We start from the raw sequence: 27366 nt of genomic DNA, 5'->3' as shown, positions 1-27366 counted from the left end.
AGCGTAAAATGGAAGGACGTGAGACAGCGAAAGAAGGAGATGCCGACAGCTTCACAGAATCTTCTAGAAATGGCAAGTTTTTTGGGGGGGTTGAAAAGAATTAATTAGCAGGACTGAGGAGATGGGTCTGCATATAGTTGAGGATGAGACCTTGTAGAATTTGGAGCCACATGAAAGGCCCTACAATGCACTTGACGAGCATCAGGGAGTTGCTGGGCATGTCTGTGCTGAGGCATTTGGACAGTTTAGCACCTAATGCAGTGGCTAAGGTGTGAAAACCCTTAGGGTATAGACTGAAAGGACAGGGGGAAGGTGGCTTTCTGGAGCACTCTCTGGAAATATCCTTGATTCTGGAGAACTGGGAGGCGAAACCACACTGAGGCTTTAAGAAACCCAGAGTCAAGGGAGAACCCCCATGCCATTCCCACAGAAGCACGTAGAACAGATCTTTCTCCCAGAGCCCATGGAGGGTGGGGGTGGGGGATGGATCAGAGGAAAGAGAATGCTAAAGGAAAAAGGGTATAAAGAGATCACTTTGGTCCTATTGATGTGTTTCTAGTAAAACCTCATGTCAACCAGATATGGATCCTACAATTAAAATAAAATTCAAAGACAGAGGAAGCAGTTTCGAGAGATTATCTGGTTGATCCTGAAATCTTCAGGAGATTAAATTATTTCTATTTTTTTTTCCTTCCTATAGCACACCCACCAAAGGGAAGGCTTGGCCACAGGTCTCTGGGGAGGGCTGGCATACATGGACATAATTCAGCTTCCTATTCACCAAATGTAGTCTAGGTACTGGGGATGGTGGCAGGATCCATACGTCAGATACATCTTAAAATACTGAAATCAACAATGGACCCAATTATTCATTCAAACATTTATATTTAACTTAGAAGCCATTACATGAACTTATTTAATTAGTCAAATGATGACCACAGTCTTTGATTAAAACGTGTGGCGTTCCCTAGGATCGGACTGCTTCTGCCATTTTATAATAAAACATTTGCATTCTTGACAAGTCAACAGTAAAGGACTTGCCTAGCGCATGCAAGACCATAGGGTCAACCAGCAGCAGCACAAAACAACAACAAAAAATAAAGGAATATAAACCAACAAACTCATATCTTTTTTTTTTCTCTCTCTCTGTCATTTGCCTGACCCCACAAATAGGTGTTCAACTTTCTTCTTAGAAACCGAATAAAAAAATGACTGCCCACCTAACTCTCTAGCAAGCCACAAAGCTTTGGTACAGTAAATCCGAGTAATCCCTGCTTTGGTCCCATCTGTAAAGGGCTCATTATTCCAACACTCCTGCAGACGGTGTCAGAAAGGTGAAGTGTCAAATCCACAAAGGGGAGACCCCAGCAGCTCTTTGCTACTGCAATATCAATCATTGCTGGTGGTTTTTACTTTTATCTCCCTCCCTCCTCCGTTGTCCCCGCCTAACACTGTCAGTTCAGTTAGAATATTTCACCTACACCTCACAATATGTCAAAAGGAAGGAGACACACGCTGTGAAAAGCTGGTAATTTTATTGGGTTCCTTTACCTTTAAAAATCTGTTACTTGGTCAAGTCTGGTTTCTGGGCTTCTTTTTTTTGTAGGGAAATTGAGGCAAACATTTTTATGTGGTCCTCTGGTGCCTGCTCTGTGCTCCAAGGATTATATACACAAGGATCATTAGAGTAGTGTTTCACCCATTAAGATATAATAACCGTCAGCAGGGACAAAAAGCAGACCGGTATCACAAATTCAAACTAACAGGCACACATAAAAACTATGTGCCTGCTTGAGGCCCACGCGCAGGTCAGGTCTTACACAACAGGCAAATGCCCTCCCTGGGCTCTTCTGTCAGGGAAGCAGGAAGAACCTACAGGAGTTCTCTCAGCCCTCCAGCCACTTTTCCACCCTGAACAGAAAACTCTCTCTCCGAGTGCATCACGTCTAAATGAATAGTGTGCTTGATGTTTGAAAGACGTGTAACTAGAAAACAAAGTAAAGCAGGGACAGTGACTTGTCACAAGAATATTTGTTCTTTGGCTTTCTTTTGGTGGTGCTGGAGTTTGCCATGCTTAGAGGTACTCTACTATTGAGATACGTTCCCAGCGTGGGAGATGTTCCTTTTGACTGAAGAATCACCTCCATGCAAGAGCTGTGGGAGAGAGATGACACACGCCTTTCTTATAGGTTAGCCAAGGAAAGTCTGGTTATTCAAAGGAAGGAGATTCCACAGACAGATAGGTGTGTAGAATAATTCTTCCGTGGCCCATTTTATTCCTTTGTATAATCATTTGTATTACTTAAGTAGTTGACAGTATTACCTCATACAGGGTGACCTGTAACAAGTACAAATGACTTAGATCTTTTATCAGCCAGAAAAAGAAAGACTGACAAAATTAGTTGACTCTCTTGGTGAACATTGTTTTGTTGGCAATGCTAACCGGTATGCAGCCAATATAAAAGTTAGTTGTTTTGCCCAAATTACTCTATTCCTTTTTTAGGGATCAATAAAAGCTACTGGTGAGTAAAGGAGAAAAGAATGAGAAATTAATAAAGAAGAATATGGATTTTAAAAACTCTGTATACTTCTCCCAAGAAACTGCAAAAAAAAAATAATAATAAAATAAAAAATAAGAAAAAAAAGAAAAAAATTACTCTCCCAGGCTCAATCATAGAAAAGGGAAGTGTAATGTGGTTTAAGGGAGGGTAACAGCAGAACCTGAGTGCTGAAGAGAAGGCAAGAACTTCTCACAGCTTCGGCTACCAACTATGGAGGCCACCACTCTAAGGGAGCTGGCAGTCCATCTGGTGAGAGAAAGCGATAGGAGGCAGGCAGAGAGGAATGTGGAGTCAGAGTATGGAGGAACCATTCTGAGGTAAGACCTCCTGCCCCCACTGAAGAGCGCCTGGACAAGGACAAGTCTCTTTTCTTCACAGTAGCAAAATTCCTCTGGACCCTTTCCTCACATTGCCTCACCCCCACCCCCACCCCCAAGTCACACTGTGTGTCTCCTCCCCTGGGCATCCAGCATGCCTGTTCAGACACAGATCCATACAAATCCTTGCTGGATGCTAGTATCCAAAAGATATGCTCCAGGGCACCCACTCAAAAGCAGCTTAAAGAAAACTCTGACCATTTCATTAGAGGGTAGGCACTGTGGGCGGACTTCCCTGGGGATTAGCAGTGAGTGATTACTGCAGGCTTTCTCTGGGCCAGCATTGCTCAAAGTGTTTCACATTCAACTATATGAAGAAGGGGATGCTGTTGCCTGGGTTTTATGAATAATAAAAGTGAGGTATGAAATCACTCAGCTTGATTTCTCAAGCTCAACTCTGCAGTCATCAACTACCCTCCAATGAAGTAGAGAAATTTACCGGACCAAGACTGTACATCTTCCGTTCTTTATAGGTACAGCCTTTACCATTGGAAAAGACATTTAAACAACAAACAGAGTAATCTAAAAACAGACTAAATTCCTCTAAGATAATGAACCATCAACCAGCAGGCAAAAGTCTACAGAAAAACCTCACTTTCTGAATGGCACCACATGCCTTTTATACAAATAAAGGCATCTGAGGGGAATCTTATGTGGTTATAAAAATCCATATTCACTAATATTTCACTATCTCCGGTGTTAACTCTAACAATCCAGTTTATCTAATGCAATGACCCAACTTCAATCTTTTCATAACTGAAGTTATTCTAAAGAATAACTCGGTGTTCCAACCGAGTTACCTTACATAGAATTTCTGGGAGGGAGGAATTGAGAGTTTGAAAACACTTTATCTTAAACAAAATCTATAGAAATAACTGGCATTTTTGTATTACATGCCAAAAGTTACTAAAAGAGAAGCAAAAACACACTGAAAAACAAAGAAATACAAAATGTCCTCCAGATACATAAAGAATAGGTAATACTGAGGGAAAGCAATTTCTAGTCTTCACTGCCCTTCTGAATGCCTGGTGGAGCAGAACAGTAGTTGACGAAGACCTTAGTTTAGGCTCTGATGGTATGAGAGGCAAGTGTGAAGGACAAAGTGAATATGGACTGTCTGGAGAAAAGTAGAAACGGTTACAAAAGGAACATTTAGCTCATCCATCCTAGCACCTCAAAATCATTCAATCTTATAACACAACAATCTCAACTTTCTCCTAAGTCCAGGCATATACCATGCCCCAAGATACCATCATGTAACTACAATTAAAATGGTCCATGGTTCAAACCTCAAAGAAAGGCAGAGTGTCGAATTCACAAGACTTCCCTGCCTGCGTCGCCTCTATTCTCCGGAGGGCGGTGGAATGAGAAACAGTTTGTATTAAGCTGCCTCTGTCCCTCCATTTGTTCTGCTCTTTTAAGCCAAATTACATTCCAGGCAGATTGGACGGTCTCGGCAGAGTGCCTGGAGGAAAAGTATAAAGAGGGACCAGCCTCCACTTTCTGACTCCATCCTGCTATTGAAGGAATGTCTAATGGTTTAGAAAGAGGCAAAGGGAGCCCCCACTGCCAAGGTGTTTCAGACTGAGTGGGAGGAGAGAAAAGGTAGGAAAGGAAAGGGACGTATTAGAAAGACTGCTTCCTTCTCCTAATTTTCTAAATTGGCCTCAATCGGTGCTTAATGAATTGACACTGGCCTCGTCACTAGGTTGGTATGCCAGCAGATTACGGTCACAAGTCACTCATGGTGGGTAAGCTCCTTCAGTATGTGACAGCTTCACTTTCTTTGCTTTCAATATGTCGTGATTTAGGATGAGGGGGACAATTTAAGTGAAGTTCTTTTCACTTTAATGTCTATTTTTAATTAAACTTCACAATATAAACCAGTTGGCTTTGAGATTTCTGCAGAGAAACCCTACACTGAAGGTAAATGGTAAGAGAATGGTAGAGACTTTGTCTTTATTGTCCATGGAACAAGAGTAAAAAAGGACAATCATCGTGTATTTGCCAAGGAGCTGTGTCCCATAAACCTTATTGAAGTTTCCACCTTTTCATCACAATTGTATCCAAATGTGAATCTGAAGCTATCAAAATTAGCAAGACATTTAAAATCTTGTGAATCTCCTTTTAATTTGGATCTTCTGTTTCAGAATGTGGATGGCAGCTCTGCCGTGAATTTGTGTAGCATACCTATTAGAATGTGTACCTTGACAAATGTGCTCTAAAACACCAGACTGGTGAGGGTTATCTGTAAGGATAATGCTGAGTTCTTAGACTAAGGTGAGATTTTTCTCAGGAAAGTCTTAAATGACCTATGGTGTATTCCCAATTCCAAATCAGATTCATTTGGACAACTTCCCTAAGTACTGACGTGGATTTCTGGAACTTATTAGAGCAAAGCAGCAGGTCCAGTGGGTGGGTGCTCTGGGATCTATGTTCCAGGCTCGGAGCCTTCCTTAAGTGGCCTTCCTTCCTTTCTCACACTGACACTCTGACACTGAGAGGCTACAACACAATGCAGCTGAACCCTTTGACCAGACCAGTAGGAACTCGATGAAAAATGTTTTATTTTGATGTTAGATTAAATATTATAAATATAAGTTCTGAGTGTGCGGGAAATTCCAAATGAATGCCAGGAGGTTTCTGGCACCCAGACTATTGCAAGGCATATGGAGGTTTATATCAAGAATAGTCAACAGCAATTTTCCATCTCCCCTGGGACAAAAATAAGAGGAAATTACTAACATGGAATGAAAACACTAATTTGCAATCATGTAGGCAGTCACTCTGTCCACACATGCCAAATGTTTCTAAATATAAGTCATCCCATCTCATGATTGAAAGCCAGGGGAAAGTAAATCAGTGATTCTGTATGTCTTGAGTGAAACATAGGCTTTCTGGGACCTCTGAACGTCTTTGAAAACCATTTCCTCTGTAATCACTCCTTTGGTGAATCTGTTCTAGACCTCAGGAAGTATGCTACTTTGAGCAGAGAAAACCCCAGACTTACCTTTTGAAGGGTGTTGTGTCTGTACCTAGCCCTACTCCTTTCCCACCAGGGTAGAGTTTTCAGTGTTCCCTGGACACTAGCGCTAGAACAGCTCTAGTGAAGAGATGCTAAAATCCTCTAAAACAGAATTTATTCTTTCCTTAAAGATGCTTTTGCTGCTACACCTCTGGTTTATCTTTTGTTTTTTTCATTGCCAAAGGTGCAGCCCAGAATTTGGTTTCCATTACTCCCATAGATATTACCTATAACTACTCTCTCTAAAAATCCCATGTCTCTTTTAAATTAATGTATGTGAGCCTTGGATCTGACCTTCATCATTTATCATCTAAGCCCACACAATCTCTCACAGATTTATCCACCTATATTAGTTACTCTTCTGGTAATTATAATCAAATACCCAACAGAGACAAAGTAAGAAGGATTTATTTGGTTCACAGTTTCAGAAGGTTCATCCACAGATGTTGACCATATAGACTTGGGCAGAAAATTATCATAGCACACATGTAACAGAGCTGTACTTCAGCTCCTGATGGATAGGAAGCAGAAAGAAGGGGAATATGGGGAGGAATCAGAACAAGATAAAAACCCTCAAGGACATGACAAGTCAGAGCCCTCATGAGCTTATTGTCTCTGCAGATGCCATCACAGACTTGTCCAGAAGTGTGCTTCATAACTCAGGTGTTTCTTAATCCAATCAGGATGGCAATCACAACTGACTATCAAATCATCTTCAGTTCTATTTTCACTTATTCATTCAACAAGCCCTTAATGATCACCATGTGGATGCCAGACACAGGCAGGAGGTTTCTGGGGTTCACATCTGTGGGTTCTCCCCTTCTTGGAGCTTCTATCCTGAGAGTGTATGCAAATGTAGGAAAAGTAGACACACAAACCAAACAAACTATTGGGCTCTGTGTAAAACTAGAATAGGACATGGCGAGATAGTAGGAGGGCAAATCTGAGAAGGCCTGTGTGAGGTGATGGTTAACCTCAAATCCACAGAAAGATCAGGAGCTGGCTCCACAGACTGGGAGGTAGGAAAGCATTTCTGAAAGAGGGAATGTGTACTGTCCATAAGACACATGCAGCACACCCAAGGATAAAGAGGAAGTTCCGTAAGGGATGGGGAAGACCATGGTGGATAGTTAGAAGTGAGGAGAGAGTGGAAGCAAGTAGTGTGAAGAGGGAAATAAAGACTTTGGCAGCAATATGCAGGACATCAAAGCTTCAAGATACTGTGGTACTCCGGCTCAGATCACAGTGCTATGGCCCTCAAATGTCTTCTCTTTCTGATGTAAAAACGTGCAGATCCCTTTTGATGATATAGGGGGCCCTTCCTGGTGTATGTGCTGCTCATGATTTGAGTCTTAGATTCTGAAACAAGCTGCGTTTGATTGCTGCCCATACACTCCAGTTGTAGGGCCTCCTTTTCACTTGTCTTGTCCAATGTTTGTCCCTCACTTGGAAAGGTCCCTTTCCCTAATGGGATCATCACTGAATCCTCTAGGACTCATCTCAAGTCTTACAGGACACCATGGCTGTGATTTCACAGCCAACTCTTTTGGAACCTCTAACTGATTACACATCCAGTGAGCTCCTGAGAATGCTTAGAGTCTGGTCCTAATGCAGAACCTGACAGGGCTGGCAATCAGTATATGCCAAAGGCAAGGCAGGAGGATGGTTTGCTTTGGTCAGGGCACTAGAACAGAATCTATTCTATTTAGTATAATAATGTTTAATCTTTTTTTTCAAAATTGAAATTAAATACCAGAAAATATGAAAATAAGACTTTGAATTGTGATTTGAGTTCATTAGTTCATTTAGTTGTAAGCAGTGTTAACCAGAGAACTTCACTGAAACCTGATATAAATGTACAGGAATTGTCTTTGTTATATGCTGCCTTGCTATTTAGAGTGCCATAATTTCACATTATGACAATTTATTTATAGATAGTGGATCACAGAGAAGAGTTTAATCTTTAAAATAAAGCAAACAAGTTTGCTCTTCTAAAAGCCAACCTAGTTAATATCAGACTACCTAATGGTACACTTGATACATAAATAGTAACAGGTGGGATTGAAGCTCAGTGGTAGAGCAAATACCGAGGAAGTGCAAGATTGTGTGTTTGATCCTTAGCACTGCAGATAGGTAGATAGGTAGGTAGGTACAGAGAGAGAGAGAGAGAGAGAGAGAGAGAGAGAGAGAGAGAGAGAGAGAGAGAGAGAGAGAGAGTGAGTTAGTTGTAATCTCAGCAAGGCAGATTGAAAAGTCACTGTCATTTAGAAAACAGGAACCCTGAATTGCTTCAGGATGCTGACAGGTCCCTCTACTGGCAAGCTGAAGAGCACATTTTCCCAGGAATCGGGTGTTTAATTTTCAGGATTGATCTATTCTTGTTTCTTTGCACTCATACCATCATCTACCTGTCTCTTACTCAAAATATGTTTATTGTGTTTGTTAGGCATGTGCTGAAGGATAGATCACATCTTACATGGGAAACAGCATGAATATACATCATATCAAGTGGAGAGATATGGAGGAAACAATGGTCAAGCATGGTCACTGTTTTACGTATGACAGACTTTATTCAGTTCCTTTTGCATATGTCCTGTTGAGTATGACAGATTGCCACATGGATAAGGGTCATTTTGAGTCATGTGATACTGCAGTGAACCAACTCAGAATCTTAAATTTTTTCATGGTATTACAGCCTCACTGGATTGACTATTCTTTGTGAGGGAAAACAAGATAGTAGCTTGCCTGGACCTTTCCAATGCTGAAGTTGAGAACATGCTTCTGTGAAATAAATGTGAACTTTTCTGTACTGGATTTCAGGTTATATACACTATTTCTTGGGACTCTGAAAAGAATAAATTAACACCTTTTGTTTCTTTTGTTTTTGCAGCCTGAAAAATATCCTACATCTAGAATGTGAAAGGATATGCTCTTAACTGGGCATATCAGCCTTGAGGGTTTGCCTAGCTGTAAGTTGGGCTCCTCCAATCAGATCTTGCTTCAGTCCCCTCACATGAACATTAATGTTTCAGGCTGGCATCAGCATGAGGTATTCTTTCAACAGGACAACAGCACAGGGCCAAGTATATTCCATTCACAATCAGACTTGGATTCAGAATGAAAGCTCATTCAGACACCAGTGTCAGTCAATGACTCTCAAGGAATAATTTAATAACATAGCCTCTGGTGATTTTGCTATATTCATCTGGTATATATTATTATATGAAGAAATGGCACGGAGATTCATGTTTTACAACTAAGGAGCCAACTATGTAGAGTATAACTGTCTTAGTTAGGGTTTCTGTTGCCGTGAAGAGACACTGTTGACCACAGCAACTCTTATAAGGAAAACATTTAATTTAGGGGGGCCGCTTACAGTTCAGAGGTTCAGGATATTATCATCATGGTGGGGAGCATGGCAGCATGCAGGCAGACATGGTACCAGCACAGTAGCTGAGAGTCCTACATCTTGCAAGCAACAGGAAATTGATTGAGACCCTGGGCAGAATCCTGAGCATAGGAAACCTCAAAGCCCACCCCTACAATAACACACTTCCTCCAACAAGGCCACACCCACTCCAACAAAGCCACATCTCCTAATGAGATTATGAGATTGAGATTATGGGGGCCAATTACATCCAAACTACCACATTAACCAAAGTGTCTGTGGCAGAGAAAAATCTACAATCATACATACAAGACATAGAAGTATGTGATGCTATGATTAGGGTTTTCAATGCTGAAACAAAGGATCATGTTTACTCCACATACACACGTTCTTGCCTAGAGTGGAGACCTGGGAAGGTCCAGACAAACTAAAATCTTGTTCACTTCACAATGACTATCCAGTCCAATGGGACTGTAATGCCATGGAAAAGTGTATGGCCCAGCATTGGCAACTGCTATCTCACATGATTCAAATGCCCCTTATCTATATGGCAATCTGTCATACTCAGTGATACATATGCAATAGGAACTGAACAAAGTTTCAGGGGTTGTTGAAAGCTGGAAAATCCATATTGTGAGATAAAATCAAATCTCCCTGGCATCTACCAAGCATGTGAGAAGCACAGGTTAGGAGCAAAACTCTTGTACCACAGTTGTTGAATTTTCTCATTCCAATGATTATACCCTATATGGGAGTTTCTCATCAAAGGACTATCAAATTCTGATTGAAAGTTTCCTTCTAAAAGGTCCTAAAGCCAATGAAACCTTTTAATTTCAATAGTAGGCCTTTCAAACACCAGAGCATGTTTGAAACTGTTCCAAACTGCCATCAACTATGACATTTTTCAAGTTTAATATACACACTTACATGTTTGGTTCTATTATTAAGCCAAAAAGTAATTTTTTAAAAAATCAGCCTATTTATATACTCTGTGACTATCATTTACTTAAAATGTTTTAATATCTTTAATAAACTCATTTTTTTTTGTATTGCAACAAAATTGTAATCTCCTACCAAATCCATTTTGAAAGGAAAAGTAATGTGAGGAAGGATCTTTAGTGACTTCAGAAGCCTTCTCCTGATCAGTGGTGGAGTAAAATGACTTTGGGCAACAGGGGCAGAAACCTTAAGGGAAGGGCTCTTTCCAAGTGTTTGTGTCATTAAACTGTACTGAACCCCCTCATGTTATAAGTGACATATCTAAGTAAAGGCTAACATTTAATTGATGGCTGAAAAGGGGGAATATTGTTTTAATGTAAGACACAAGAGACATGATGCCTTTTGGTCTACTTTTATGAAGATAAATGTATACAAATAAAACATTCTTTTTTTAAATTTTTTTGTTTGTTTTTTTCTTTTTCTTTTTTTTAAAAGATTTATTTATTTATTATGTATACAGAAGAGGGCGCCAGATCTCATTACAGATGGTTGTGAGCCACCATGTGGGTGCTGGGAATTGAACTCAGAACCTCTGGAAGAGCAGTCGGTGCTCTTAACCCCTGAGCCATCTCTCCAGCCCCCAAATAAAACATTCTTTTTTAAATTATAATAAAAAGGGGCTAGAGAGATGATTCAGTGTTTAAGAGCAATTGTTGCTTTTGCAGAGAACCTGGGCTCAGTTCCCAGCACCCACATGGTGATTAACAACAGCTATAACTCCAGTCCCAGAAGACTCTATGCCCTTTTGGTTTGCATGGGCACTGTATACATATGGTACATGGACATACATGCATATATAACATCCATACATACAAAATAAAAATAAATAAACCTCTTAAAACTTATATTGAGAAGCATTTTATTCAGGAAGTCATCTTTCCAGAGTTCAGGTTCTGAAGATTATTTCTATTCATATGTCTTTCTGAGGAACCAACATGAAAGACAAAATTTTCAAGTTAAGAAATCAAGGTGGGATTTTCTCCCTTCCTCTCAATTCCATTTTTTCCTAGCCAGTCTATGCATCAACTTCTTTAAATGCTTTTATTTTAAAACTGTGCCAAAGATAACAAAGTGAAATGCTGTCATTTGAAGAAAGAAGTGGGAGGTGGGGGGAGACAATGGCAAAATCAAGTGGTTGTTATGTGATTTTCTATACAGACATATTCCATCTACAATAAAAATGATTGAATCCATACATCAATATCTTATATATTCATAATGAAGGAATAAACCTAGCCAAAAATCCTCAGTGCCTAGTCACCTCCTGAGCCACTCAATACTAACTTCAAAGAAGTTGTGTATATATAACAAACATCGTCTATGAAGAATTCCTCAGTTACCCATTGTAAATCTAAACCAAAATAATACTGCACAGGAAACACAAGAGGATGAGAGATAAAACATGTTAATGTAATTGGTAAAATATCAGAGTGGAAAACTGTAAGGCAAGTGAGTGGGTTTCCTCAACAAATGAATTTCCAAGTAAAACTCAAAATGAAAACAGCGCGCAGAAAAATATACATTAAAAGAAATTTAAGACACACCTCAATGACATGTAGGGTGTCTTTTGGGGTTCACACTGAAAATAGGTACCAAAGAAAGGGTGCATTAACGACTACATAGCCAACTAAGTAAATGATAGCTGCATCTATGAAGATACTGAGAAATTTTTATTAATCATTTTTAAGACAAGATAATGGTGCTACAATTGTATTTTGGGAAAGTCCTTTCACCTTTTATTGGTAGTACTAATGTTTTTGCGAGATGAATTACAAAATGTCTGCGAGATCTTTCTCATAACAATCTAGTTGGTGCAGGGACTGCTTATATCAAACAAAAGCAACAATGGATTCCAACTGGGTATTGTTACCAGACATTCTAACTTTTTGGTATGTTTGAAAATTTTCACAACAGAGTGCTCAGAAGACTTTTAAAGGACGACTGTTAGGGAATATGAAGTGGATTAGCTGGAAATGCAGGAGGGATGATATAGACAACAGAAGAGAAATAAGAAATACCTCAATACTCATATAAAAACATCACAGTAAAGCTGCAAACTTATAATTAACATGCATGGAAAAGCTACAGAGAATTCAAAAGCCAGAGGGAAATGATGGGAAAGACTTACCCTGTTGGATATCCTTCATTTCCAAATGTAAACTAGATATCAAGATTCCCACAGTTTGAGATCGTTTTCCGTCCAATAACTTGATGATCTATAATTTTAAATAAAAAGAGAAAATACAAGTTCAAACAATCATGTAATCCCTCAGGAAAAAAAAAAAAAAAACACCAAAGACTTTAAGACTTTTAGATACATTGATATACTTACGGAAAAACTGACCCAGTACCACAGGCACTTGACTTAATGCTTAAATGGAAAGCAGTGTGTCTACATTACAGACATTTTAAAAATAAAGGAAAATTCCATGCAGAGTTCAGCTGGTCTAATACAAACAGCAAAAATCTTTAGGGTATTTTACTGATTTTTTTCTTTTAGGTTTTAGAATACTGTGCCTCACCATGTAGACCAGATTGGCCTAGGACTCATGACCTTTTGCCTCAGCCTCCTGAGTGCAGAGGTTACAGGAATATGCCACCACTCCTGACTACTTTGACCTCCTCAAACATAAGGGTCCTAGAGAACAAGACATATGGAATCTGACTGCTGCTAGGTAAAATCTAGCTAATCCACCACAACTTCAATATTCTTGTAGCCACAAAGGTGGGAGGGATAGTATCACAGAAAGCCTCCCTTGGTTAGAGAGTGCTACCTGCCACTGAACTTATATGATGTGATTTTTCTGAAGTTGGTTCTACTTCCCCAAAACAAGGAGGGAGGCAAGTATTTGTAGGCTCTGCCCCTGCATATGTACCAAATTCTCTTTATGCTTCTAATGAAACCTTTATAAACATCCCTCTAAGTTTCTACTTATCCAGTCTTTCATTATGGAATTAATCAGATTCGTTTTTCAAAACCAGACAAAAGTGGAAAGAATACAATGAACACACAATTATATGACTCAGATTCTCTCTGCTGGTCATTGTTTTCTCTCAATTTTGAAAGCTTCATTCTATTTGATTTTGAATTATTACCACAGAAAGCCCCCTACAGGAAACACACTATATTAAAATCCTCTAGTTTATAGTGCAGTACAGCTCACACTGCTAATTACACACCCATCGTTGTACATCATATCTCTAAAACCTTTTCATCTTGAATGATGGAAACTATCTGAGGGGCAACCCCCCAATATTACCTTCCCCCATATAGAATCAAGTCATCTATGAAGAGAGAAAACTCTATTTGTTCTTCTTCATTGTGGGTGTATTAATTACTTAATTAAATATGGTGGTTTGAATAGGAATGTTCCCTATAGACTCAAATATTTAAATTCTCAATCATTGGGGAGTAGTGCTATTTGAGAGAGATTAGGTACCGAGAGCTGCCATGCTTCTAGCCATGATGCTAATGGACTAAACCTCTAAACTATAAGCCAGCCCCAATTTAATGTTTTTCTTTATAAGAGTTGCTTTGGTCATGGTGTCTCTTCACAGTAACAGAACACAGATTAAGACAATTAATTAATTAGGTTTTTAATTAATTGATTAATTTTTCTTGCATAGAACCAGCTAGACCCTCTACTACTACATTAACTGAAGTGGTAAAAGTGGGCACCGATGACTTATTCTTGATTTCACTGACAAAGGTTTCAGTTGATCATCATTGGTTAGGATATATCTTCAAGCTTTTAAAACATGGCCTTCATTATGCTCAAGTAATTTCCTTCTGTGATTGGTTCAGTATGTCTTTTTAAATCAGGAAATGTGTCATGCTAGTTAGTTTTTTTTGTCAACTTAACACAAACTCAGTTTAGAAAGAGGAGCCTCAGTTCAGAAGATGCCTCTGTCAGACAAGTATGTAGGGGAATTTTCTTGATTATTGATTGATGTGGGAGGGCGCCGCCCAGGGCTAACCTTGGACAAGTGGTCCTAAGTTGTATAAGACAGCAACCTTAGCAAGCCATCAGGAGACCGCTAGTAAGCAGCATTTCTTTGTGATCCCTGCTTCAGGTCCTTCCTCTGGGTTTCTGCCTTGAATCCCTGCCCTCACTTTCTTTGTCGATGCACTGTTAGCTTTTGGTCATGGTGTTTTACTGCAGCAATAAAACCCCAAGACAGATGTCAAATTTTGTCAAGCACTCTTTCTATGTCTCTTGAGATGAACATGTGATTTTATCCTTTGTTTTGTTAATGTATCAGAATTACACACACACACACACACACACACACACACACACACACACACACCACACATACATGTGCATATACACAAATATACATATGTAGGGAGACAGAGGGAGAAGGAGAGAGGGAAGAAGAAGGAGAGGGAAGGGGAGGGGAAGAGAGCGAGAGCGAGAGAGAAAGTGAGAGAGAGAGAACCAGCTATTTGAGCTGGTGATACGCCCTATGCAACTATAACATGTGATCTTTCCAACATTATCTTGAATTTGGCTTGTTAGTATTTTGTTGGCGGTATTCTTCTTTATTAACAAGGGTCAATGCTGCTTTTCATTTCTTGCAGTGTCTTTAGTATCAGAGAAATCCTCACTTTATAAAAAGAATCTGCAAGTGTGCCAAATTCAGATTTTTGAAGAGTTTGTGAAACAATGGCCTGGATTTTTCCTCAAGTGTTTGGTAGACTTGTCCACTATTTTTTCTTCAGAGAGATGTTAGAGTTCTGGTTCAATTCTCTTGCAGCTGATAGCTGTTCAGATTTTCTGTTTCCTCATGATACTGCCTAGGGTGAATTACAGGTTTCTAGAAATTGATCCATCTCATCCAGGTTACTCAAATTTTTGGCCTATCAAGTATGGATATATATAATTATTCATATTGGTTTCTCATATTTTTCCTGTGGTATTAGTTATAAATTCTGTGCTTTTTTTTCATTTCACAAATTTGGGTTTGCTCTCTTTTTTTCTCTTTCCATTTCAAAATTTGTCAGTTTTATTTATCATAAAAACGCAGTTTTAAATTTTTTGACATGTTTCCTGTGGAGGCCCAAATTACTCAGGATCAGAGAATCTGAGCTTGTTTTACCCAGCAGGTCTGCATAATGGGATGATTTGGCCATGGATGTGTTTACCAGGTGTTTGGAAGGGTCTGCACTGGGCTGTATGTTGTGCTTTGATCTTGCAAGGGAGAGGTCTTTTGGCTCTCCCCTTGACATATTATAAAAAGCCCTTTTGAATAAAGTTCTGGGCGATTGGTTATTGATCCAGGGCCCTCCCAAAGATATCTTGTGTCTCTATCTTTCTCTTCATCATCTAGGTCTATCTTTCTACCTAATATTCTCTTATTCCTCTCTCCTCCATCCAAGAACCATTCAATAGGTGGAGGAGGTCGGAGCTGGCATCTCACAGTCTCCCAGTTTACAATCCTTCTTTTATGGACTCATGTTCAAATGCTTACTGTTTCACCCTTCTGCTGACTCTGGGCTTAGTCTGATCAAGTTACACAATGTATGGAGTTATATTGTTAGGATATTTTTCAACATACTCAGTCAGATCTATAAACCTTCATTATTGCTATCTGGGGTATCATGTAAGGTTCAGTATGCTGTGTTTTGTTTTTGTTTGTCTCAAGCAATTTTTCTATTTTTCATTTGAGTTTCTTCTTTAACTCACTAGTTGTTCAGAAGTGTTTTGTTTAACTCCAACTTACTTCTGATTTTTCTAGTTTTCATTCTGCTATTACTGCTAGTTTCATTTCATTGTGGTCATTATCTACTTGGTATGGTTTCAACATCTTAAATTTGTTGAGACTTATTTTACGACCTGATATTCTCTCAACCCTGGACAATGTTCCAATTGAAAGGAACATGTGCTCTACTCCTGTCATCAGAATGCATTGCAGAGCCACCTCAAGGCATCCACAGGGGACTGGCACCAGGGCCATCACAAATACTCAAACCTACTGATGCTCTAGCCTGTTAGTGTATGCTTAATAATTACTAACACTGCCATTGGAATGTAAATTGTATATAGATCTTTGTTAGGCAGTATTGTTTTGGTTATAATGATAAGAAATATATCTGCCTATGTTCAACACAACTATCATAGTCCAACTAGGTGAACAAGAGGCAAACAGTGCTCCATGATTGCAAGAGAGACCGAGGAACTGAAAAGGCTATGGTAGAGCATTCCAACCTATCACTCCATGCACAGGGCCCCAGAACAGTGCTTGCCATTCAAGCTTTTTTCTGGTTCTTCTGGAGTTAAAGTTCCGTCTGTTTCATATAGTTGGTGCTGATGTTTGGTTTATGCATAGTTATAGGTATGATATTTTTTGATGGGTTGGCTATTTTATCACTATGTACTTTCTGTCTTTTATAAGTTTTTTTTTATGTAAAGTATTTCATAGAGTCATGTTTTATATGATCATTTGGCTTCTTTTTTTTTCCTTAGCTAAGGATTTTTCAGTTTTACTGAACTTTATAAAAGCAACTCAAATTGTCTTTTTGTGTACTTTCTTATTTTTATGTTGCTGTGGGATGGTCTGTATGTCAAATGCTCTGATTGGTCAATAAATAAAACACTGATTGGCCAGTGGCCAGGCAGGAAGTATAGGTGGGACCAACAGAGAGGAAAATTGAGAGAACAGGAAGGTGGGGGGAGTCACTGCCAGTTGTCACCATGACAAGCAGCATGTGAAGATGCCAGTAAGCCACGAGTCACGTGGCAAGGTATAGATTTATAGAAATAGATTAATTTAAGATGTAAGAACTGGATAGCTGGAAGCCTGAGCCATTAGGCCAAACAATTTAAACAATATAAGTCTCTGTGTGTTTACTTGGTTGAGTCAAAGTGGCTGTGGGACTGGCAGGTGAGAGAGATTTGTCCTGACTGTGGACCAGGCAGGACTGGAGAAAACTTCAGCTACATCATGCCTTAAGTGTGTTCCTAAGTTTGAAGTGACTCTCTTGTGGAAAGTATACTGCTCATCTTTTTATCTTGCAGAATCTGTCAGTGGCTGTCTTCTGATTGAGAAAATTTATCCATTTACATTTAAAGACCTTATTGATAGAGATGTACGGCTGCCAGCTTGTTCATCTCTCTGGTTTTGTAATTTGTTACCTTTTTCTTCTCAGGCTACTTTCTTTTGTCTTGTTCATTTTTTACAGTGATATACTTTGGTTCCCTTCTTATTTTCTTTGAAGGGCCTTATGTTTAAACCCTGCCTGGTTAGATCAGGATTTACTTTAAATGTCCTATATTTGTAACAGTCTAATTTAAGCTGATCACTCACATACTTCTACTCTGTGGGCCCCCACATTTATACTTTCTTCACTCTTTTTCATGCATTCCTTTAGCTTTGAACTCTCCAGTCACCTCCTCTGCCTGGGTAAGAAAGCTGCTAAAGCTTTGTAGTAATTTTTCAACTCAGTGATTAGGTTTCACTACTTCACAGTTTCTATTTGCTCATTTCAAATGCTTTCTATCTCTGCTAATCTCTCATCCTATCCCTGCCTCATTTCTCCCAGCTCCCTGAACTTCACTATCACATTTATCGCGAATTAATTTTCAAGTACATCATGTGTGTTTGCAACTACAAATTCATTTCTGTTATTTGTTTTGTACCTTTGCTAGGTCCTAGCCTCTGTGTTTCTCTATATACCTTGTTACTCTTGGCTAATATATTTATGAAAAAAAATAGTCATTTCCCTCAGTCTTTAGCTTTACAGATTGGTTTCAATAGAGAAAGTCTCCTTCCAATAAGCCAAAGTGAGTAAGAATTCTTCGGCCCATGGATGAGCATTCTGCAGACATATGAATTCCCAAGCTCCCAATGAAAGAGGTCTTAATGGCTTCCCCACACTATGATTCTTCTTCCTCTGTTGTCTGGAGCACCATCACTTCTCTAGAGACATTAGTATTTTTTCCCAATTCACTTTTGTTCTCATCATCCCCCAAGCATCTAGAGTATGTCAGGTCCTATGAACAAAATAAGTTGAGTAAGAAAGAAACCAGCTGAAAAAAAAATTAGAACATTGCGAGCAACCTCCACTCTTCCCTCTCCTATAACCCAAGGGGCAAGCCACTCAGCTGTGCTGGCCTCTGCCTGTACACCGCAGGTGCTCCATAGCAATGGCAAGCCACCCAGCCAGCTCTTTTTGTTCCCAGTAGTCCCTACTCATGGACAGTATGCTGGGCTTGTCAGCACTCTTAAGTCAGGAAGACAGAAACCAGTCCCTGGGCAGCCCTCCAAAAAGCCAGAATACTGATTGCATGCTCCAATTTTTTCTTCCCAAGGGAGAAACCAAGAGTTAGGGGTTTACTCCAACCCACTCTACATTGAGAAAAGGGAAGAGTAAATGGAAAATAAGTACATGCTAGTTAGCGTAGTCACCTTTGCTCACAGCCTCCCCCAACTTGGCATCGTCTCTTCTTGGATTCAGACAACAGAAACTGGTCTTTCAGGTGCCTCCTGAATACAGTTGACACAAATGACTATCTTCTCCATTTCCCTTCCTAGAGAACCTAAGAGTGGTCTGTAGATCACTATGCAGTGAGAAGGGAGGACGGTCTTCAATGTGAAAATGCTACACATGTTCCTAGCATCTTTACTGTGATGCTCTTTAGGGAACAAGACACATGGGAAGTTCTTAACTGATATCTGGATTTCCCATAAAGAAAATTGGTATGTACATGGGATGAGGAGGGCTGGTGCTTTCTACTTTGACGTCTTAACTTCATGATACATTTCTTAGAGGTAGATAGACACAGAAAGTAAGGTGAGTAGTTAAAAGTGGCTGGTATACAGTAGGCATGTTGCCCAGCCCCAGGTGGCTCACATGGCTACAGTGCAAGCATGAACCACTATATTGAAGCTGAGTCGGGCCACATGCGAAGGGGCCTGGCTTCTCCCTCAGAGTTGGAGGTCAGCATCACACAAACTACAATTTGAAATGTAGAGGGAGACAAGGAAAGGGGGAGAAGGAATATATAGCTTAAAATATCTTCTGTAAGCCCAGTCATGTCCAGTAACTAATGAGAGACAAATGGAAACAAAACAAAACATGCACCAACCTCAGACAACTTCTAAACCAACCGAAGGAAACTGCCACACATATTTCGATCATTTCAAATTTAGTCAGACTGGCCAGAGAGTCTGTGTGGAGCAAGTGTTAGGAGTAAGGAGGTGAAAGAAACTGGAAAGCTGAATGGGAGAAAAAGGAAGGTTTTTGTCTATTTGCTTCTTCTCAAGTCTCAGTCAACCTGATCACAGCACAGGCTGGAGCAGAGCAGGTCCAAGCACCAAAAACTCTCATGCTAAAGATTCCAAATGGGCAGATGTAGCACTAAAGACTGAAGATACAGATCAGGCTCTAAAGACTTAAGTTCACAGAGATATTTGCGCCGTGAATTTTGTTTTTCACCTTTCTTTTTGTGAATTTGTATTTTTAATAACAGACACAAATGTCGTTTAGGTGTGTGTGGTGTGTGGTGCATGCACGTGGGTATACAGGTGCTGGAGAAAAACATCAAGTACCTTCCTTCATCACTTTCTACCTTATTTCTTCAGGACAAGTGTGATGGGTAGCCATTCCAGCTTTGACCTGGAAGTTCCAACCCCCACTGAGGCTTTGGTAATGGTCACACCTACAAGGTGGGGCTGAGAGAGGATGCTGAAGACCCAAGATCCGGATGCGTCGGCTCTCTTGGTTCCTGGACCCTGGACGCTGGAGGTAGATGGAGCAGAGTTCTCCAGAGAACACCGCCGGACTGCACCACACCTTTCCCAAACCCTGCAACCTACCTATCCCTTCATTTGTAAGTTACGCCACTAAATAAACCTCCCTTTTAACTACATGGAGTGGCCTTAATAATTTCACCAAAAGACAAGGTCTTCTTCTGCTAACTGGCTGGCTGCCCATCCTGCTCACAGCATCCACTTGTCTCCATCCCTCAATGCTGGGGTTACAGGCACACACAGCCATGCCTGGATGTGAGTTCTAGAGATTTGAACTCAGATCCTCCTCCGTCTGAGTCATCTCCCCAACTCCACAGATGCCTTTGAAATTTAAAAAGTGCAAACTATTTAAAAATATAAAGAATAGCCTGGCAATGGTGGTGTACACCTTTAATACCAGCACTTGGGAGGCAAAGGCAGGAAAATCTCTATGAGTTCTAGGACAGCCAGGGCTGTTACAAAGAGGAATCCTGTCTTGAAAAACCAAATATACATTTATATATATAATAATTAATTATATATTTTATTATATATTATAGTCATTGTATAATTATAATTAACATGTATAACACATATATAGTTAATTGTATATTTCATTACATATTATAGTTATTGTATAATTATAATAACTAATATGTATAATACACACACACACACACACACACACACACACACACATATATGAGAGAGAGTAAAAATGTGCTTTTCTGATTTTACTCTCCAGTTAACCAGCATTGGTAAGGGGGTTTTCCACAGTCTACACCTAAACAAGTACACATGCCCACATGTATAGAGCTTATAGATATAATATGGAAGTGGCACATTGGAGTTGTAGTTCAGTGATGGAATGAGTACCTAGCATGAGCAAATAAGGTCCTGGTCTCACTAGTGAGAGAAGAAAGGCAAGTGTATGCTTTCATCTGTGCAGACTGTTTGTTTTTGTTTTGTTTTGTCTTATTCTGCAACTTTTGTCCCAGTCCAGAAATACATCCCTGACAAATCCCATGTCCACAAGTATGTGATACTGTTTGTATCTTCTACTGAGGGATATTAAGACTTCCCCAAATGCTGCCAATTAAGAATGTTGTGATCACCACCAAAGGAAGGAACTTACCTGTAGTCATGCGTCTGTCTTTTTGTTGGATAGAATTACAGTTGTTCAAACAATATTCCCATTCTAAAATTTGATACGCATCACCAAATTGTTTTTAATAGGTGGAAGAAACTTACACTCTGACAAGTATTTGGCAGAATGATTGTCTTCCTGCCCCACTTATTCCTTTTATTACCAAGTAAAATCTATTATTCAAAAAAAAAGGTAAAATGTTTTTCATTCTTTCAATCTACAATTTTACTGATGTAATAGTAAGATTAAAGATTTGGGTTATGGGCTGAATGTTCTTATGAACTGTCTTCATATCCTTCTTGGTATGTTCTCTAATGACTAGATTTAATAGGCTGGTATGCTACAAAGGAATTTAAATAAAGATATAGATGAACAGGAGGAGGAAAGATTTTTCCAAGAGACTGCCATAGAGAAAGACTTTTTTCTAAGGCAATATGAGGCCTGAGAATTACCCTTTACGGTGCCCCAGTCCATTGCACCTTCAAGAGTTCAGACATACAGTTGGGGGCACTGAGCACTCCACTATTGTAAATTTTACTCCATTAGTGGCTCCCTGCGATTTGGTATAATTGGCAATGTTTCTGCATTCTGAAGTCCTATAAGGTAAATGTGCTGCCTCATGCTAGGGGTGATTTCAGGGTCCTGGAAACAAAAACACGTGCTTAGCTAGCCCGACTCTCAGTTCTTAACTGTGATAAAAACCCGGGGTCTCCTTACCAATTACATCTCCATGAACTGAGGAATCTGCCTTTCTAGTTGAATGGCCAGAAGAAAACATGGAAGCAAAGAGACAAAGAAAACAAACAGAAGAATGATGATTTCAAATAGGCTGAGCCTTTGAATTATTTGGTTTTCTACCAATGGTCATTATTTTGTTTTAAAAGTAATTTCTAACAATTTTTAAGATCAATATAAAATTTCAAATAATCAGAACTCAATGTAACAGAAATTTCCCTTGTTTTTTTATTGTATTATGTATATCATTAGTAAGCTAATTTCTAGATAGACAAAGTGAATATAAAGAATTCTTCTTGGAAGAGAAAGATCATATGACAAGAAGATGAATGAGTATTAGAGATATTTGTTGTACCAAATTTACTGACTTATCTAGGATAGAATGGGCTTGAAAAAATCTAAAAATTGATTATACCTCCATATTTTCAGATTTAGTGAATATTCTAGACTGGTGATCATGATGATTACTGGAAAAATTAAGATTCCCAAGTTGTCTGAGATTGTCAGATATTAAATATCTTTTCATAGTAGTATGATGATTAATTTTAAATGTCAACTTTCCACAATTTAGAGTCAACTGAGAAAAGAGACTCAATTGGGGAACTGTCTGGATCAGTTGATCTCTGGTTATGCCTGAGTAATTTTTTTCATTGTTAACTGACGTAGGAAGACCCAGTCTACTGTGGGCAGCACCATCACCTATACAGGAGGTCTTAAACAGTATAAAACAGAAGGAAGCTGGCTGAGTGAATCGATCAGCATGGATACATTCATTTTTTCCTTGCTCTCAACTATGAATGTGGTGTGGCAAGTTTTCTCAAGCTTCTGTCTTCACAAAGACAATAAGGGATTGTAACCTGGAACTGGAAGCCAAATAAATCCTTTCCTTCCCTAAGTTGCTTTTAGTAAGGATGCTTCACCACAGCAACAGAAATTAACTAGGACAAGTATGAATTTAACTGTTACATTAAAATAAATAACTACAGAATTCTAAATACAAAAGGTTATATCAAACCAATTAGAAAATAAAACTCATTAAGACCAACTCATTTCATGTAGTAGTCTGGTTTCCATTACTCAGGACTACTTTGAGCATTTTTTAAAGTTGTCTGCTCTAAAGAAACAACCTAGAAAGATGAAGGCTTAGAGTGACAACAACAGTAGTTCTCCCCCTCAGCTGCAGGCTGAGTCTTTGTGGTCCATTGGCCAGTTGTGGGATCAGCATCATGATTGGGTGGAACAAGTTTGAAGTCAGAAGTCTGAAAACTAGTATTCTATCTCTAGTCCTTGTTCATCAACTCATCCTTGTGCCAGGGTTGGACAGGCAATGTGTCCAGAACAGTAGCTCTCACAATGTGCAAATTGACATGTCTGCTGCAAAGGATGGAAAGGTTATACATGCATGCGTATGTGTATACACATCTCTGTCTGAAGGGAGTTCAAAGACTAGTTTAAACATATGGGGCTAGTGAGATAGCTTTATTAGCAATGTGCCTGCTACACAAGCATGAGAACCAGAGTCCAAATACCCAGCACCGGTGTGAAAACCCAAGCATGGTAATATGTGCCTATAATCCTAGCACTGTGTAGGTGGAGACAAGAGGATCCTGAGGGCTGCTGAAAATGAATTTATTTAGAGAAGGATTCTAAATGAGATGGCTATTCTATAGTGTCTGGGGGACTCCAAAACAATTCTCAAAATGTTACCTTTTTCCTTCAACACAAGCCCAAATTCTGACCTTCAGAAAATCTCCATGGAGACCAGCGAGAAATAAGGCTTGCCTACCAGGAGCCCCATGCTCAGACACTGTTGCCTCTGACTTGGATGGCTACCATGCTGGAGATGCTTCAAGGCTTTAGGACCCACACGCAGTGAGGGCTCTCATGATGGAGAAAGGCACAGGGTTGGTCCATCGCCTTTCATTGCTGGACATTGGTAGGACCCCTGACTTTAACATTCTAACGCTTCATCTGATGAGTCTCACGTTAATACTTTCCATGTTCATGCAGATCCAGTACACAGGAGGCATGTGTAAGCTCCCAGCTGGAATCTGCTCCATAAAGGTTCTCCAATAGCAGTGTCTAGTCTGGGTTGTATGGGGAAGTTCTCTCAGAAAGACTTACTGGAGAACATGAAGACTGATATAACTTGGTTTATCCAATGTGGACTCTGTTGAACTAAAGAGTTTAGAATCATTTAAACCTCAACAATAAATCTGCAAATTTTGTCTAATTTATCCCTCTGGTGCTATATATTAAATATGGATCAGATTTTAGAACTGGTGTGCTTGAACAAAATTATGAAATTCTTATGATTGTATCCATACAAGGCACATGTATTTGTAGTCATTTTCTCACAGGTCAGAGCTTTATTTCCAATAAACACAAAGTAAATTTTTAATCCCTTATGTTACCCACTTTTCACTCTCATGTACCTTTCTTGATTTGTCAGAATCCTCAAACTCATTCCCTACCAGCAGATGACTTTTGCTACGGAAGTGTGTTACTTCATACCTGACTCAAATCCCTATGCTCCCTTCTTGAATAACCTTTTACTATATGCTGGCTGGGGAAGACAGACAACAGCTGGTCACAGTGCCCTGCACCAAGCTTGGGAAACCACATGGGCCTCTTAACAAGAGTTGCTTTATATCAAATCCTGAAGAATCTGTTTCTGAGTAATGTTAGAAAGCCCTCAGTTTATCTCAGTTCTATCTGGAGTCAGCAAAACTTGGCAGCACACAGTCTTCATCTTAGGTATAATTTCAGTCAGGGGAGAATGAGATTTGGGAAGCATTCTAGTGACCTACAAGTGGACCGTGTGCAGGGGCAAATTCACAGGTTGCACTAAACCCTATTAGACATGCCTAGTTTAAGGTAGAGCCTTTCCAGACTCCTGCCACATACCACAATTACGGCATGTCACACATGCGCACTATTACAGTGCCTAGGGAACTCGAACGGAGAAAAGGCAAGCCCACTTTCCAGTGTTGGAACCTATGCTTGAGCCAGTGTACACAATTGATATTTTTACATATATGGATTAAAATGAAAAGCCGCCTCATTGAATGAGAATTAAGACAAAAAATGAGAAGACAGATGGCTATACTGGAAAAACCACACCCTTGTCACTCCACTAGAAATGTCATGACAGATAGACTGAGAAAGAACTCTTGCCAACTTCAGGGAGAGTTTTACAGAAAATCTACAGAAAATCCATACATATTGCCAGCTCACTGCCTGCACTTGGCAGACAAGACCAAGAGTAAAAAATAAAAATAGATGGTTCTGAATGGACCATGAAAGCTGGACTCAGTCTTGGATGAATGAGGAATGTGTCACAGCAACAAAACTCAGAGCCACGTAGACTCCTCCTCCCAAGGAGTCTTGCCTTTGCTGAGATCATGAAGATTGATTCTTACAGTTACATATCTACTGGACACCAGACACATTCAAATCTGTAACAGATTCAGCAGACCATTTGTTCTTGGGCTTAGTTCACCGGTTTGAACCTTCTTAGTCTCAATCATGGGGTTTTTGTCACCCATGAGGTCTCAATTATCACAGAACTGGAGGACAGGCCTCCTGTCCACTTAAATAGATAGGAGGGTAGACATTGACTTTCACAGCAATGATGTATAGCACATACCCACATGTAGAATACTTTCAAAGATGTAGAATAAACAGGCATGTGGCTTGTCTAGGTTAGATTGGACAAAAGAGTGGAGAACATGCAGAAAATGAGTACTTTGATTCTCCTAAAGTTAAACTTTCCATAGTGGCAAGCTCTTTTTTTTTTTTCTTTAAATGTAATGTGCTTCTGATTAGTTTGATGCTGGCTTTTACACATGCAATAACAGCCCAGATACTTTGTGTACACACACACACACACACACACACACACACACACACACACAATTTTCTTTTTAATTAGGTATATGTACGTGTGTGTAGGAGGGTTATGCATATGGGTGCAGGAGCCAGAGCAGGCCATAGAGAAAGTTGGATCCTGAGAGCTGGAGCGTCAGGCAAATGTGAACCTAATGTGGGTGCTGAGAACCAAACTCAGGTCCTCTGAGAGAGCAGTGAGCACTCCTACCCACTGAGACATCTCTCAGACCCCATTCTCCATTTTTGTACTTTTGACTGGTAGTGTCTTGCATTTATCTTCATATCCATGCTTGCAAAACTCTGGGTAGGAAGAGGTTGGTATTCACCTCTTCTGGTGAGAAGTTCGCTTATCTCTGGGATTCACTGTGATCTTTACATTTCTCAGTCACAGGTTCCGAAACAAAATAAGCAATAGCTACTACAGTCATTACAGAAGTTTTGTGTTGTTTTTTGTTTGCTTTGAGATGTGGTCTAACTATGTCACCCATGCTGGCCTTGAACTTGTGATCATCTAGCCTCAGTATCCCAAGTGCTCACATTTACAGACTTAAGCCAATATATCCAGCTGTCTTTATTATGGAGGCTTAAAGACAGGCATACTTTTCCATTTCAAGAGGAAGAAACTGGGGCTAGGATGTAGCAGTGGTAGAGCATTTGTCTAGCCTGCATGTAGCCTTAGTTAAATCTCCAGTGTGGAGTGCATGGGGCAAAAGGGGAGGTGCTAGAGACACAATCCAGTTTTATAGCTATGGCTTTTCTTGGGACTCTGTGTTGGTTAATTTTATGTCCACTTGACACAAGCTAGAGTCATCAGACATCAGTAGGGAACCCCAACTGAGAAAATGACTCAATAAGACTGGGCTGTAGGTAAGCTTGAAGAGCATTTTCTTCATTAGTGATTAATATGGTATGTTCAGCCTATTATGGGTGGGGCCTTCCCTTGGCTGGTGGTCCTGGGTTCTATAAGAAAGCAGGCTGAGCAAGTCATGAGGAACAAGCCAGTAAGCCGCACCCTTTCATGACCTCTGCATCAGCTTCTCTTTCCATGATCCTGGACTGTTTGTTTCGCCCTAACTTCCTTTGACATTCTGACTTCCTTTGATGACCAACAGTGATGTAGAACTGTGGCTTGCTCTTCATCAGCCACGAAACTTCTGTAAATGATTATTGCATCCATCTCTTGTTTTGCTTTGGAACCCTGTGGCTGAGAAATGTAAAGATTACACTGAATAAGACAAGCTAAACCGTCACCTTTAGTCTACAAAATTAACCATTTCCTCCCCAACTTGCTTTTGGTCATGGTGTTTAATCACAGTAATAGCAATCTTAACTAACTTAAAAAGTCATATAAGTAACCCATCTGCCATTTCTCATATGGAAGTGAATGGAGATGGGACAGGTAAGCAACTACTTCTCCTGGCCAGTGGCAAGAGTGGGTACCAGCTGAGAGAAGAGCTAGAGCAGAACTGGCAGCCATATTGCTTTCTACCCTTAGAGACAATGAGCGC

At 39.8% G+C, this 27366-nt stretch overlaps 1 protein-coding gene across 1 annotated transcript in view; it reads right to left on the bottom strand.

Annotated features, from left to right (window-relative positions):
* LOC114697497 (formin-1) overlaps positions 1-27366 on the bottom strand; it is a 270035-nt gene that overhangs the window by 133568 nt on the left and 109101 nt on the right. The window contains exon 6 of the mRNA XM_028875752.2: positions 12479-12566. Coding sequence (XP_028731585.1) covers positions 12479-12566 — 88 coding nt within the window. The remainder of the gene's footprint in view (positions 1-12478; positions 12567-27366) is intronic.

The sequence above is a fragment of the Peromyscus leucopus genome, chromosome 4 (assembly GCF_004664715.2).
Source record: "Peromyscus leucopus breed LL Stock chromosome 4, UCI_PerLeu_2.1, whole genome shotgun sequence".
NCBI lineage: Eukaryota > Metazoa > Chordata > Mammalia > Rodentia > Cricetidae > Peromyscus > Peromyscus leucopus.
This window is presented reverse-complemented; position numbering and strand designations above follow the sequence as displayed.